Raw genomic sequence first — 15,537 nt, forward strand, 5'->3', positions numbered from 1 at the left:
TGCTAGGACCAATTTTATTCACTTTATACATGCTTCCCTTAGGCAGTATTATTAGACAGCATTGCTTAAATTTTCATTGTTACGCAGATGATACCCAGCTTTATCTATCCATGAAGCCAGAGGACACACACCAATTAGCTAATCTGCAGGATTGTCTTACAGACATAAAGACATGGATGACCTCTAATTTCCTGCTTTTAAACTCAGATAAAACTGAAGTTATTGTACTTGGCCCCACAAATCTTAGAAACATGGTGTCTAACCAGATCCTTACTCTGGATGGCATTACCCTGACCTCTAGTAATACTGTGAGAAATCTTGGAGTCATTTTTGATCAGGATATGTCATTCAAAGCGCATATTAAACAAATATGTAGGACTGCTTTTTTGCATTTGCGCAATATCTCTAAAATTAGAAAGGTCTTGTCTCAGAGTGATGCTGAAAAACTAATTCATGCATTTATTTCCTCTAGGCTGGACTATTGTAATTCATTATTATCAGGTTGTCCTAAAAGTTCCCTGAAAAGCCTTCAGTTAATTCAAAATGCTGCAGCTAGAGTACTGACAGGGACTAGAAGGGGAGAGCATATCTCACCCATATTGGCCTCTCTTCATTGGCTTCCTGTTAATTCTAGAATAGAATTTAAAATTCTTCTTCTTACTTATAAGGTTTTGAATAATCAGGTTCCATCTTATCTTAGGGACCTCGTAGTACCATATCACCCCAATAGAGCGCTTCGCTCTCAGACTGCAGGCTTACTTGTAGTTCCTAGGGTTTGTAAGAGTAGAATGGGAGGCAGAGCCTTCAGCTTTCAGGCTCCTCTCCTGTGGAACCAGCTCACAATCCAGATCAGGGAGACAGACACCCTCTCTACTTTTAAGATTAGGCTTAAAACTTTCCTTTTTGCTAAAGCTTATAGTTAGGGCTGGATCAGGTGACCCTGAACCATCCCTTAGTTATGCTGCTATAGACTTAGACTGCTGGGGGGTTCCCATGATGCACTGAGTGTTTCTTTCTCTTTTTGCTCTGTATGCACCACTCTGCATTTAATCATTAGTGATTGATCTTTGCTCCCCTCCACAGCATGTCTTTTTCCTGGTTCTCTCCTTCAGCCCCAACCAGTCCCAGCAGAAGACTGCCCCTCCATGAGCCTGGTTCTGCTGGAGGTTTCTTCCTGTTAAAAGGGAGTTTTTCCTTCCCACTGTTGCCAAGTGCTTGCTCACAGGGGGAAGTTTTGACCATTGGGGTTTATCCGTAATTACTGTATGACAAAGCGCCTTGGGGCAACTGTTTGTTGTGATTTGGCGCAATATAAATAAAATTGATTTGATTTGATTTGATTTATAGGGCGTGAGGTGGAGTCCACCCTGGACAAGACACCAGACTGTTGCAGGGCCACATATAGACAAACAAACGCATTCATATTAGAGATATTATGAGGACTGCTTTCTTCCACCTGCAAAATATAGCGAAGATTTGTCCCATCTTGTCTATGGCTGATGCTGAGACCCTGATTCATGCATTTATCTCATACAGATTGGACTACTGCAATGTTCTATGTTCTGGTTTACCACAGACCAGCATTAGGGGTCTCCAATTGGTTCAAAATGGTGCTGCCAGATTTTTGACACAAAGAAGAAAGTTTGACCACATTACACCCATTTTGGCATCCCTTCACTGGCTTCCTGTTCCAGTGAGATCAGATTTTAAGTTTCTGCTACTAGCCTATAAAATTGTTCACGGACTGGCACCTCCCTACCTAGCTGACCTAATTAAACCTTACGTACCGGCCCAGGCTTTGCATTCTCAGGGTGCAGGACTACTTTGTGTCCCTCGGGTGAATAAAAAGTCTGCGGGTCGCAGAGCTTTCTCTTATGGTGCCCCTGTTCTGTGGATTGATCTCCCTGCATCAATAAAACAGTCGGATTCTGTGGAGACTTTCAAGTCCAGACTTAAGTTGCCCTTCTTTTCCCTTTCATATGCCTAGCATACTGGTACAGTTTTGGAGCAGGCCGTGGCCTCAACTTTACCTAAATTCTGGGTCTTTTAGTGAAGCTTAGGGCTAGTGGCTGGCAATCACCTTAGTATTTCCTGTTTTTCTTGTTGTTTAATGCTGACAAATTATACTGTATTTCTTGTCTTTCTGATGCCTGATTCTGTTTTTTTCTCTCTGTTTGAGGTGCAGCTGCATCCAGAGATGGGCGTGGTGGCTGTTTCTGTAACCCTCCTGTCCTGTGCACTGGCAACACTTCCTGTATATTCATTTTTTTGAACTGCAGAGGGTCACCCCTTTGAATCTGGTCTGCTTGAGGTTTCTTCCTCAGGGAGTTTTTTCTTACCACTGTCGCCTGTGTCCTTGCTCTGGGGGTTGGTAAGGTTTGACCTTACTTGTGTGAAGCACCTTGAGGCAACTTTGTTGTGATTTGGCACTATATAAATGAAATAAAATAAAATAAATTAAATTCACAACCGCTCACACAGCTACAGACAATTTATACTTTTCAATCCACCTAACCTGCATGTCTTTGGATGTCGGAGGAAGCTGGAGCACGCTGAGGCAACCCACGCAAACACAGGGAGAACATGCAAACTCCACAAAGAAAGGCCACAGCTGGGAATCAATCCCATGACCTTCTTGTTGTGAGGCAACAGTACTAATCACTAATCACCATGCTGCCCTATTATTATTATTTCCAATTTTAGTTGTTTATGTCACATCTGCTCACTTTGTTTTTGTTGTCTTTAACAAATACTGTTGAGAAATAATCTGAGAAAACATCAGCCTTCTCCTTGTCAATACAAGGACTGTCTGAGCATACACTGGTTTGCCTTTTAATATAGTTGTAAAACTTTTTGCTGTTCTTGTTTTTGTTATCAAAAAGGTTTTTCTCATAATTGCACCTAGCCTGGAGTAATTCAGACTTAAACAGCTTGGTGCTCTCTTGATACTTTGCAAAGTTCACAATATTCTTGTTGTAAGTATATCTACACCATTGGTGTTGCTTTGAGGTAACAGTTGTTAAGGGAACAAAGTTCAGTATTACAAAATCAATAACTTTCTTAAATGCTTTGTAATAGTCATCTGCATGGTTGCAATTAGAATAGATACTCTCCCAGTCTAACGTGGCCAGATAACTATTAATCAGGACAAAGTCTGCCTTTTTAAAACACGGTTTCAAGACCCTATCTTTGATCTGTTTCTCAAAAAGCTGCATTTTAAACTTGATACTGCAGTGATCACTAACAGAAAAAGGTTCACTGCAGTAAATTTCCTGAATCAAGTTTTGGACTGAGCAAAGTACAAGATCCAACATATTCTCATTACGGGTAGGAAAACTGACACATTGGCTTGCACCAGATTTGTGACAAAGATCTAGAAATTCCTCTGACACATGAGAGCGAGAGCTAAGGTTACACCAGTCAATATCACTGAGGTTAAACTCACCATATATCACAAAGTGTTTAACATTTTCAACCTGCTGTTATATAAAATTGACAGAATCTTCTATAATAGCATTAGGTGTTCTGTACACACTACCTATTCTCTCACACTACCTTTTTACATCAACAAACACACATTCACTGGTGCCAAATGATTGAGAACAAACAATATTGGAATTAAGCAAATTTGAAACAGCAATTAAAACACCTCCACCAATGGTGGTTTGCACCCCTGGCTATGCAACTACATCTACAGATGCTACTGGACACATCTTCAGTGATCTTCCTGAAGATGTGTCCATATCGTATCATGGAGGTTGTGTATTATTACACCCTTAGTCATTGTTATTTGGAAGTCCAGATCTAGTATGTTTTGTGTTGGTGTTCCAGCATTTGGGTGTTTTTGTGTTTCGGACTCTCCATCATCTGATGTACCAAAAGTGACTTTGCTCTAAGTTAAAGTTCTGTCTGACTGATGTTTGACTTTCTTTTATCTTTGACAGGATGATTCCATCTAGCACCAATGACTTCCTGGTTCGTGACCTTGCTCCTGGACGGAACTACGATCTTTGCGTCCTGGCCGTATTGGATGACATCATCACATCGCTGACTGCAACACGTCCTTTGGGATGCCTGTCGTTCACCACAGACACAGAGTTCAGTCAGTGTCAAGCATTACACAGCCACTTTCTGGGCGGTACGATGATAATCATCATCGGTGGGATTATTGTGGCTTCTGTACTGGTTTTCATTATCATCTTAATGATACGATACAAGGTCTACAACCACCAGGGGGCAGGCCACGGAAAAGCAGCCATGTCAGGAACTGCACCACGACACCACAGCAACGGACAAGGAGCAGGGGAACAAGTCCAAGCCTTCCCTCGTTCTGCTTCCAAAATGACTGAGAGTCAAGACGAGCAGGCGACAGGGCCATCGGGGCCCACGTCACCTAGCAACACCATGAAAGACACTGTGGCGCTGGTTGATGAGGAGTGTAGTGCACGGGCGAGGACTGATTCTTTGGCCAGTGAAGAGCTCCTGCCACCCACTAAAGCCCACTTCTCCTCCAGAGTTGCCATTGAGATGAAAAGCAGACCGCCATCTGTCACCAAAGAGCCCACCTCCCCCAAGGAACTGGCAGGTACTATAGACACAGATAGAGAGTAAATGATGGGGAACAGTCTAACTGCAGAGCAGGGGGGAAGTTGACATAAAAGAGCAAGACAAGAAGTAAGAGTAAGAGACAGAAGATGCGAAATACAAGGGCTGTCAATAAAGTATAGGTCCTTTTTATTTTTTTCAAAAACTATATGGATTTCATTCATATGTTTTTACGTCAGACATGCTTGAACCCTCGTGTGCATGCGTGAGTTTTTCCACGCCTGTCGGTGACGTCATTCGCCTGTGAGCACTCCTTGTGGGAGGAGTCGTCCAGCCCCTCGTCGGAATTCCTTTGTTTGAGAAGTTGCTGAGAGACTGGCGCTTTGTTTGATCAAAATTTTTTCTAAACTTGTGAGACACATCGAAGTGGACATGGTTCGAAAAATTAAGCTGGTTTTCGGTGAAACTTTTAACGGCTGATGAGAGATTTTGAGGTGATACTGTCGCTTTAAGGACTTCCCACGGTGCGAGATGTCGTGCAGCGTTCTCAGGCGCCGTCGTCAGCCTGTTTCAAGCTGAAAACCTCCACATTTCAGGCTCTATTGATCCAGGACGTCATGAGAGAACAGAGAAGTTTCAGAAGAAGTCGGTTTCAGCATTTTATCCGGATATTCCACTGTTAAAGGAGATTTTTTTAATGAAAGACATGCGGACGGGGCCGCGCGTCGGGACGCATCCGGCGCAGTGCGGCGGCACAGGAAAAACACCTCCGTGTTGATAACCATTTGTAAAATCCAGGCGGCGTTTGATGGCTTTCAGTGGAGTGAGTATATGAGAAATTGTTTAACAGCTGGACATGTTCCAACTTGTCCTTAAGGCTTCCAACAGAGGTGTTTTTCCTGTGGCGGAGCGTCGCGGCGGCTGCGAGCCGACGCTGCAATCCGCCCGCACGTCTTTCATTAAAAAAATCTCCTTTAACAGTGGAATATCTGGATAAAATGCAGAAACCGACTTCTTCTGAAACTTCTCTGTTCTCTCACGACGTCCTGGATCAATAGAGCCTGAAATGTGGAGGTTTTCAGCTTGAAACAGGCTGACGACGGCGCCTGAGAGCGCTGCACGACGTCTCGCTCCGTGGGAAGTCCTTTAAGCGACAGTATCACCTCAAAATCTCTCATCAGCCGTTAAAATTTTCACCGAAAACCAGCTTAATTTTTTGAACCGTGTCCACTTCGATGTGTCTCACAGGTTTAGAAAAAATTTTGATCAAACAAAGCGCCAGTCTCTTAGCAACTTCTCAGACAAAGGAATTCCGACGAGGGGCTGGATGATTCCTCCCACAAGGAGTGCTCACAGGCGAATGACGTCACCGACAGGCGTGGAAAAACTCATGCATGCGCACGAGGGTTCAAGCATGTCTGACGTAAAAACATATGAATGAAATCCATATAGTTTTTGAAAAAAATAAAAAGGACCTATACTTTATTGACAGACCTCGTACACAATGTGAAATTGAGCTAGATAATACTGGAGAGGGGGACAGACAGTGGAAAGTAAGTGTGAAAGATAATGACAAAAAGAGATGCCATCATTGCAGACTGAGTAGACAGTAAGAGGGAGTGCAAGACACATTTTCAATTGTGTATGTGCATGTCGAGCTGCCATTGCTGCCGATGGTACTCCAAACTCCGATTAGCAACAAATATGGAAATGGTGTCTCTGGCTTTGTAGGAGGAAAACTGTTTTAGAGTTTGCACCAAAAAAAAAGCAAGAAGACTACAGCAGTGTGGCCCCACTGTAAAGTAATACACAATAATCCTCTATGGCTGTCTTGCACAACACTAGACTTTACGTCCACCAAGAACGTAATAAAATCATCTGTGGTTATTTATTTGTCTGTCTGTTAGCAAGATTACGTCAAAACTACTGGACCAGTTTTGACAAAACTTTCACCACAGATAGATATTAGGCCAACAAAGACTCCATTAAAAAGACAGATATTAGGACATGGAAGGCTCCACTGAATTTTGGAGGTGATCCAGATCTGGGTCTGGATTCTGGATCAAGTTTTCACTTTATATAGTGTTTGAAGTATTACTTCAAAACTACTTCATGGATTCTCACCAAATTTGCACCACACATAGATGTTAGGGTATGAAAGACTCCACTGAATTTTGGAAGTGATTTGGATCCAGATTCTGGATCAAGATTTCTCTTTATATAGATGTGAAGTATGACTTCAAAACTACTGCACGGATTCTCACCAAATTTTCATCACAGATAGATATTAGGACATGGAAAGCTCCAGTGAATTTTGGAGGTGATCCAGATCCAGATTGGTGGACGTCAAAAAGCTCTGTTTGCTGTTGTTTAAAGATATGCTCCAATACTGAACCATGTCCTGGATCTAACAGTGGCTTTAACAAAAGGGATATGTTCCCCAATCTGCTCTTCATTAAGTTTTTGTCATTATTAGGTATTCTTGACCTCATTCATAGTTTCTGTGTTGTGCTGTGAGAAAGCCAAATCGGTGAGCTCAAAGTATATCTCGAGCAGAGCAAAGGGAGTCATGTGGCAACTTTTTGCACCTGTTTCAAATTAAATTTTCGGCTTCTCTATGTCTCTGTAGTGTTGTTGTGGATTAACGTTGAGCTGTTTAGAGTGCAATAATGATGATAGCTCTGTGAAAAATGAGTGGACGGGGACATGGCCGAGGCAATTCACACGGATGAGAGCAGCGTCTTGTTATAACCAATATAACGATATGCACAAAGAAAGTTCCAGCCAAAGTTTAGTTTATAACTCAATAAAAAGTGGTTTGAGACTTCTTGAAGAACTAGCAAAGTTCACAGGTCTTCTGTGACAGTGGAAGGTGACAGTTAAACTTTGTCACTTCAGCAACTAAACGTAAAGGCCCTGTCACACCTTGATGATTTAGCCTGCGTATGGAGATCATTTTAAAAACTGTGGCACACGCTGTCGTATGCCAGCTGTCACACCTTGACTATTAACCAGCGTCTGTCGACAGCCCAGTTTCCACCCAGTGTTTCGGGTCGGTACTGCATGGTGTGGTGCCAGTCTGAAACAGAGTAATTTAACATTATTTTATTTTTTTTAACTTTTATTTTTTATCTTGGTGGACCGTTTTCATTGTGTCCAGAATGCTGATAAGTGGATTGGCTGTGGGAAATGCTGCCGTGAATGAATGGAGTGCTGTCTCTTTAAATGTTGAAAGCACCGGCTGCTTCCTAATCAGTGGATCTGATCAGGTCTGATCAGGTCCACTGATCAACCTGATCAGGTGTGCTGATCAGGTCATCACAGACCTGAATAATGAAACGTTTTGATGATTTAAACTTTTAAGCGCCAGTCAATCGGGTGTTATCTGAATGAAGTGCTGTGTGATCTGTCTGCATGGTGATCACAGACAGCAATGGCACTTTAAATGTTTAAACAGCGTATTAATTAGGCGTGATCACTCTGATTGATCGATCAGGTCATCTGATGATCACACCACAGTGACGGCGCTTTAAAGAAGTTTAAATCGCTTTAAAAGTTGAAATCATCACAGCGCTTCTGTGTTATCAGAGCACGACGCCGACATGAGAAACGCACCTGCAGCAGAAAAACCGCCAAGGGACTTGATTTAAAGCACTCCGTTTCCAGTCACAAATTAAAGTATTGTCAGAGGTCATTTTTCACAAATCATGAGCTTCATGTGGATTCATGTCCGTCTGTGATGGTGAACTGGACTGAAATGAACAGGTGTGAATGAAACAGTCATTCTGTATAAGGACCACGGCTTTCAGCCAATCAGTGGCCAGCATTAATGGACGGATTTAGACTTAGTAAATTACAAGAAATGTGTGCCAACAATCACATAACTTACCTACAACTTATGTCCAGCATGTGCAAGACATATGAGTCACACGCTGGCATGTGTTGAAAATTTTCAGCATGCCCAAAATTTTTTGAGGAGCTCAGCTTATTAGGATGTACATCAGCGAGCTTCAGCATGTTTCAGTGTACTTCAACGTGCTCTTAACTCATAAAAAAAACTTACCCTTAACTTTTTAATACAATTGACATACGCTGGCTGTATCGTCAAGGTGTGACAGGGCCTTAAGAATGTGATAAATCTATTATAATATGTAAATGCAACTATTCAGCAGTAAAACATATTTAAACATTTTGTGATGTAGTTTTCACAAATGTTCGTGTTTATGATACGCAGTGTTACTAGAAAGGAAAAAGAGGCACTTCAAATATTTTATACATGTTGGCATCACATGCTGCTTTGGCAGATGAAATATTAAACAACTTAGACAGGATAGGAAGCCAAAACAACAACAAGAACTGTGACTTAATTAATACTGTACTCATACAAATTCAATTCAATATATTTATACTAGGGATGTCCCGATCAGGATTTGTTGGCCCCGATCCGATTCCGAGTCATCTGCTTTTGAGTATCTGCCGATACCGAGTCCCGATCCGATACTTTAAAAACTGAATGAACAATGAACAAATGCTAAATATATAATAATTTCATTTTAATCCGCTTATTTTATTTATCACTTAAACAGTGCACTTCTCCTTGAGGTAGCTTGAACAATCACGTAATAATCTACCAGACTTAAAAAATGTACAAATTTCCATGTTATTTTTTTGTCTAAAAATAAATGTCAAAGGTTCCTTATGTTAAACAAGAAATTATCTAATCTGAAATAACAGGTGGTTTTAATTTATAGATGAAAGGTTTTTAAAGAACCATTTATTTTTAGCTATTTTAATTAATTAATACTGACTGGAAAATCACTAAGGGCCCTTGGGCAAGGTCTTTAATCCCCTATTGCTCCTGGTGTGCAGTGAGCGCCTTGCATGGCAACACCCTGACATTGGGGTGAATGTGAGGCATAATTGTAAATCACTTTGAGCATCTGATGCAGATGGAAAAGCACTTTATAAATGCAGTCCATTTACCATTTGTACAGATCAGTGGTTTCTGCCACTAGTCTTCCATGTTTTGGCCCGACACGTCGTTCCTATTGGACAGCGCGACGCTACGTCACAGCTCAGAGCGTAGAAAGTTCAAAAGTCAACTTGAAATGTAAAAGGAAAAAAAAAACAAGTTACATTTGCGTCCTGACAGTCCTCAGTGTACCCCTCTGATGCTTTATCAGCTTTATCAGTGTTCAACAAGTTCAGAGCAGCACAGTGAACGTGAATGAAGATGGAAGCTCTTTAAGATGCGCTCCTAAATGTGATGAGTGCGCACGTCACTCGTGCGCACACCATCTCTCCCTCTGTTTAGCAGACAAATGATCACAGGACAATTTGTTTTTTTCTTTTTGTTAATCAGATGACAGATCGTCGTCCTGAGGACTTGGTCAGCACCGGGTCCTGCTGCGCACGGAAGGATGACTGAGCAAGAGTTTCGGTGGGAAAGTGTCCATCATCCTCTTGTCATTCCATCGAGGCATCAGGCTGAGCACGTAAACACACCAACAGCAGTTCTGCAAAAGAAACTTTGTGCGCGTAACTCCCCCCACCTCTGTCCGGTTGAACTTATGTTTTTTCTTTTGTTCAATTAAAAACAAAAAAAAAAGATTGGGTTGAACGTTGACCGCGTCAGCCTGCCGACAAGCGGCAATGCTTGCTCCCGTTAGAAGCGTCACGTCAAACACCGAGCTAAAGCGACGCTTCTGACGCCTCTAAAAAGCAACGCGTCTCATGCCTCTGACACTTCCGACGCATGAAAGGCCCATTAATCTGCAATAATGAGCCTGAAATAGCGCTGATCAAAATGATGAGGATAAAATCTATATCGGATTCCTGATCGAGATGCAACGTCCGATTTCGATCAAGTCTGAAACCACGTGATCGGGCCGATTTCCGATCACGTGATCGGGCCGATTTCCGATCACATGATCGGATCGGGACATCCCTAATTTATACGTCGCCAAATCACACTGTAGGTCAGCCAAGGTGGTGTACACGAGTACGGGTTAAACCTTAGGGCCGCGTCACACAAAGTACGAATATGTACAACTCAGGGCAACTCACAGCGGAACAGCTTGTATGAGCGAACCACAAGAACATCGAGCCGACGGGCAGGAGAGCATGATGACACTGCGACTGAGCTACCATTGCTGTCCTGTGAAAGGTGCGGGAAAATGCCTGATATTAAGAAGGACAGGGACTTATTTAAAAAAATCCACACACCATATAAAAACACCGCATTTTATTGAGTCCCTCTTATCAATGTTTCTGTGTAGGCTCTCAGTTGTCCAGGTGGTTTCCATTGTAGAGAAGCTTGAATCTTCGACTGGACTGAGTTGCTTGACATGAGGACGTTTCGCTTCAAATCACAGAAGCTTCCTCAGCTAAAATTCTTGCTCTGGTAGTCTGACTTCTGTCTTGACTCTTATAGAGAAGAATAAACCAGAAGCCAACAAAAGCTGGAGTTTTTAACCTAACCAGACCCCACCTACCGAGAGGCTGACTGCTATAGGCTAGTGACTAAACAATAGCTCTAATTAGCACCTATTGTGCTCTATTTAGCACTCTCCTAATGACAGGACGGAAGCTTCCCCTGATGGCTCCCTTGACGACTCTCTCCTGATGACGTGAATGACTCATTACCATGAACAAAAGACTGAAACTGCTTTGACCTGAGTACCACATTGTAAACAGGGGACAAAGCGTGTCTGAGACCCGCATTACAGTTTTCCTGACATCTGATATGATACACTACATTGGTCTGTTTGTAACTGTTTGTAACACCTTGAGACAGAAATTAGTTCACCCTAAGGACAGGATACAATGATAATGTGTTATGTCTTATGTCAACATAAGAAGGGAAATCAGGCACATACCAGCTGGCATGATTGGACGGGTCATGTTCGTGTTGCTGCAGTTATTCGTCAAAGAGGAGCCTGGATAGAACATATTATCAACTATTAAGGACAGACCACCAAAAATGTTTCAATTTCTATCAGATTTGAAGGACATAATCTCCCATCATTCTGCTAATGTTTGGAGAAAGAATTTTCAAAATATCTCATCTGAGTAAAAAATGAGATCAATAAGAAAATAGGGCGTTTTTTTGGACCACTCTGTATAAGCATTATATAGTATATAGTATATATTATATATAGTAATATACGAGGTCTGGCCAAAAAGTAATGGACCTTTTTATTTTTTTCAAAAACTATATGGATTTGAATCACGTGTGATTGCATCAGCCAAGCTTGAACCTTCGTGCGCATGCGTGAGTTTTTCACGCCTGTCGGCTGCGTCATTCGCCTGTGGGCAGGCTTTGAGTGAGCACTGGTCCACCCCCTTGTCGGATTTTCATTGTCAGGGAAATGGCTGAGAGACTGCCGCTTTGCTCCATGAAATTTTTTTCAGAAACTGTTAGAGACAGCCAGTTGGAAACCATTCGAAAGATTCAGATGGCTTTCGGTGAAGATTCTGTCGGCGTCACACGGATTAAGGAGTGTTAAAACCTTTTTAAAGACCGCCCACAGCAGCAGAGGGTGCGCGGCGCACTGAACGGCCATCGACAGGCTGGAACGACCAGATCATTTCCAAACTGAACGCTGTGTTGATCCGGGACATCGTGTGACTACCACAGAAATGGCAAGAGAGCTGGACATAGCACGTTTGCGGCACATTCCACCGTTACTGGAGATTTTGTAATGAAAGCCGTGCGGAGGATTTCGCGCGTTGACACGGAGCCGCTCATGGCGCGCAACAAAAAAACACCTCCGTGTTGGAAACCATTTGGAAGATTCAGACGGCTTTCGATGGCTTTTCAGTCGAGTGAGTATCCGAGAAACTGTGCAACAGCTGGACATGCCACAACATGTCCTGTGAGACTTCCAACACGGAGGTGTTTTTTTGTTGAGCGCCATGAGCGGCTCTGTGCCGACGCGCGAAATCCTCCGCACGTCTTTCATTACAAAATCTCCTGTAACAGTGGAATGTGCCGCAAAAGTGCTATGTCCAGCTCTCTTGCCATTTCTGTGGTAGTCACATGATGTCCCGGATCAACACAGCGTTCAGTTTGGAAATGATCTGGTCGTTCCAGCCTGTCGATGGCTGCTCAGTGTGCCGCGCACCCTCCGCCGCTGTGGGCCGTCTTTAAAAAGGTTTTAACTTGTGATGCCGACAGACTCTTCACCGAAAGACATCTGAATCTTTCGAATGGTTTCCAACTGGCTGTCTCTAACAGTTTCTGAAAAAAATTTCATGGAGCAAAGCGGCAGTCGCTCTGCCATTTCCCTGACAATGAAAATCCGACGAGGGGGCTGGACCAGTGCTCACTCAAAGCCTGCCCACAGGCGAATGACGCAACCGACAGGCGTGAAAAAACCACGCATGCGCACGAAGGTTCAAGCTTGGCTGATGCAATCACATGTGATTCAAATGCATATAGTTCTTGAAAAAAATAAAAAGGTCCGTTACTTTTTGGACAGACCTCGTATAATGAGTTTAAGTGACTCACAATAGACAAAAGAGAATGTAAGGACTGATTCAAAGCAAACTGAATTTAAAGCAAGAATAAAACATTTTCTTTGAACAAGTGTAGACACATAAACAACAAATCTTAACACAAAAGTACATACAGTATGCTGATGAACTTCTCTGTAGACAGTATCAGTTTCATTGCCAAAGCATTTAAACTGCAGTATAACTTCAACCACCTGATCATTGATCTCAACCGGACAGATGACCATTGGAGTCTTACAAGTATCTAATATTATCTCTTTCGATTCTGACACTGCAGAAAAATCAGAAAACTGTGTGCGTATATGGAAGGTGAAATGAGAGCACTTGCCTCACTATCATTTTTATGAAGAGGATGCCCTTGAGAAAGGTACTTAATCCCCTCATTGCGGTGTGCAGCCAAATGTTTTTCATTACAGTTTGACATCAGTATGAGAGTGTATATGAATGGGTGATTTTCAGGCACCATTTCAAAGCCATCGATTTACAATTTTTGATGACGTTATTTCAATTAAATATTTGGGTCATTTTTCATAATTTCATCTGAATTCTTTTAGAAGGATAAATATTCAAACTACAACTGCACATTTGAAGAAAATCCAATGCTTTATTTTAATAAACAGGCTGTAATAATAAACAGATTTCTCAGATGTTGACATTGCACAATCCATGTCATTGTGCACTATCACACCAGTGATGACTATGGCACTGTTGTACCACCCACCGCTAGCATGTCTCCAGAACTAATTCTCATTTTACACATAGCCATTCCTGTCAGATCATTCTTGTAATCCTATATAGGCCCACTGGAGTCCGTACGTATCCCCAGATATCAAAGTGTGAAGAGATTAACAGTCTGTGAATCCCCCTTGAGTGGACGCAAATTACAGGTTACACCCCCAGCCAAGACCAGTACCCATTTATAATTGGGTGGCTAGGGATGAAGCAGAGGAAGCATCTTATCCAAGGACACAGACAGCTAGAGTGACCAGGAATCCACCCCACATCTACATATTGGTAACCAATCTCCAGACCCACTGAGCAAGAGTACCTGTCCTGCTATTGTAATAAACAACTAAAATAAAAATGATAACAATAATATTTTAATACCAGTGAGAGTGGTTCAGTCAGGAATACTTATTCAATTTGAACTTCTTTTGTGTGTGAATACTATTACTACTTTACGCAGATACATTCTGCCCTGTAGGTTGCTCCCTTCAAATCAATGCTACTTGCTTCCAACTGAGCAAGAATTTAGCCCTCCAAGGGTTAAGCACAACTTAACAGAATCACTTTGAGTGGGAATTTACTATACATACACAATGCACAAGATGATGCACAAAAGTTATTATAGGGTGCACATGTAGGCGTTGGTGGAAGGATATAATGGCAGTGTGGTGGAACATACTTACAGCCAGCGGCAGTAAATAAAGTTTATTTACTGCAATTTTTATGATGTCTCTTCCAAATGAAGTGAAATGATAAAATACAGAGACCATGTAAAAAAAGAAAAAGGGGGGAATCGAATCATCAGTATAAAGCCTCAGGACATTTAAAAGAACGAACTTGATAAAAAAATCTAACCTTGGACCAAAAAAAAAAAAAAGAACCTGTGTTCAAAACTGTCTCTGTGAAGGGAAGCCAAATCATATTTGGAAACAGAAAAGAGAGGAAATTGTGATTATAAACGACTGAATTTGAGCAATAAAAATCATCACATCTCTTGACATCTCTCATCGTTTGACAGATCCTCCTCTTCTGGGAACATGAACAAAATATTTTTAGTCCCAACAATCTGACAGAAAGAGAAAAGAGCAGAAATATAATGAAATAGGTGGAATGTTAACATTATGGTGCTAATGAGACACACGGAGTGTCTTACAAGCTGTATTAAATTAAGAACGTTAGTGTTTTTTCTGACCATTTATGCTAAAATACAATTGCAGCTGTTACTGGCCCAACAATGACCCTTTTGTTAAACAATAAAAATCTATTAATTATTAAATATCCTGCCATCTGTCACTACATAATGGCAAATTGCATCATGATTCCAAGTATTATGGAATACTGTAATGAAAGAGAAAGAACACAGTATTGGGTTTGAATTTACACCTGGTCCTGTAGAAGCAAGACACTTTATGTAACTGTTCCCTGTGTGCAGAGGGAGGAAACATCAGGGGAATCTACACTGACATCACGGGGAAACCCTGACAAGCCAGACATGTCTGTTCTTGATGTTGCATTTTTTGTGGCAAGATTCGTAAAAAAAAAAAAAGGTGTCAACATTATGTAGCTGTTGTGTGGGCCGTTGAAGAGGAGGTACTGCTGGCCCACCACCACCAGAGGGCACCCTGCCTGGAGTGCGGGCTCCAGGCACCAGAGGGCGCTGCCGCCTCACAGGAGCAGCCGGGGTGACAGCTGTCACTTATCACCTATGACAGCTGTCACCAATCATCTGATCTTCATTTGTATATCAGC

At 42.1% G+C, this 15,537-nt stretch overlaps 1 protein-coding gene across 2 annotated transcripts in view; it reads left to right on the forward strand.

The window, feature by feature from the left end:
- zgc:172282 (leucine-rich repeat and fibronectin type III domain-containing protein 1-like protein) overlaps positions 1–15,537 on the forward strand; it is an 844,427-nt gene that overhangs the window by 806,720 nt on the left and 22,170 nt on the right. For both annotated transcript variants that reach the window (XM_034169381.1, XM_034169382.1), the window contains exon 9: positions 3,945–4,585. In XM_034169381.1, the coding sequence (XP_034025272.1) occupies positions 3,945–4,585 (641 nt within the window). The remainder of the gene's footprint in view (positions 1–3,944; positions 4,586–15,537) is intronic.

The sequence above is a fragment of the Thalassophryne amazonica genome, chromosome 4 (assembly GCF_902500255.1).
Source record: "Thalassophryne amazonica chromosome 4, fThaAma1.1, whole genome shotgun sequence".
Lineage (NCBI taxonomy): Eukaryota > Metazoa > Chordata > Actinopteri > Batrachoidiformes > Batrachoididae > Thalassophryne > Thalassophryne amazonica.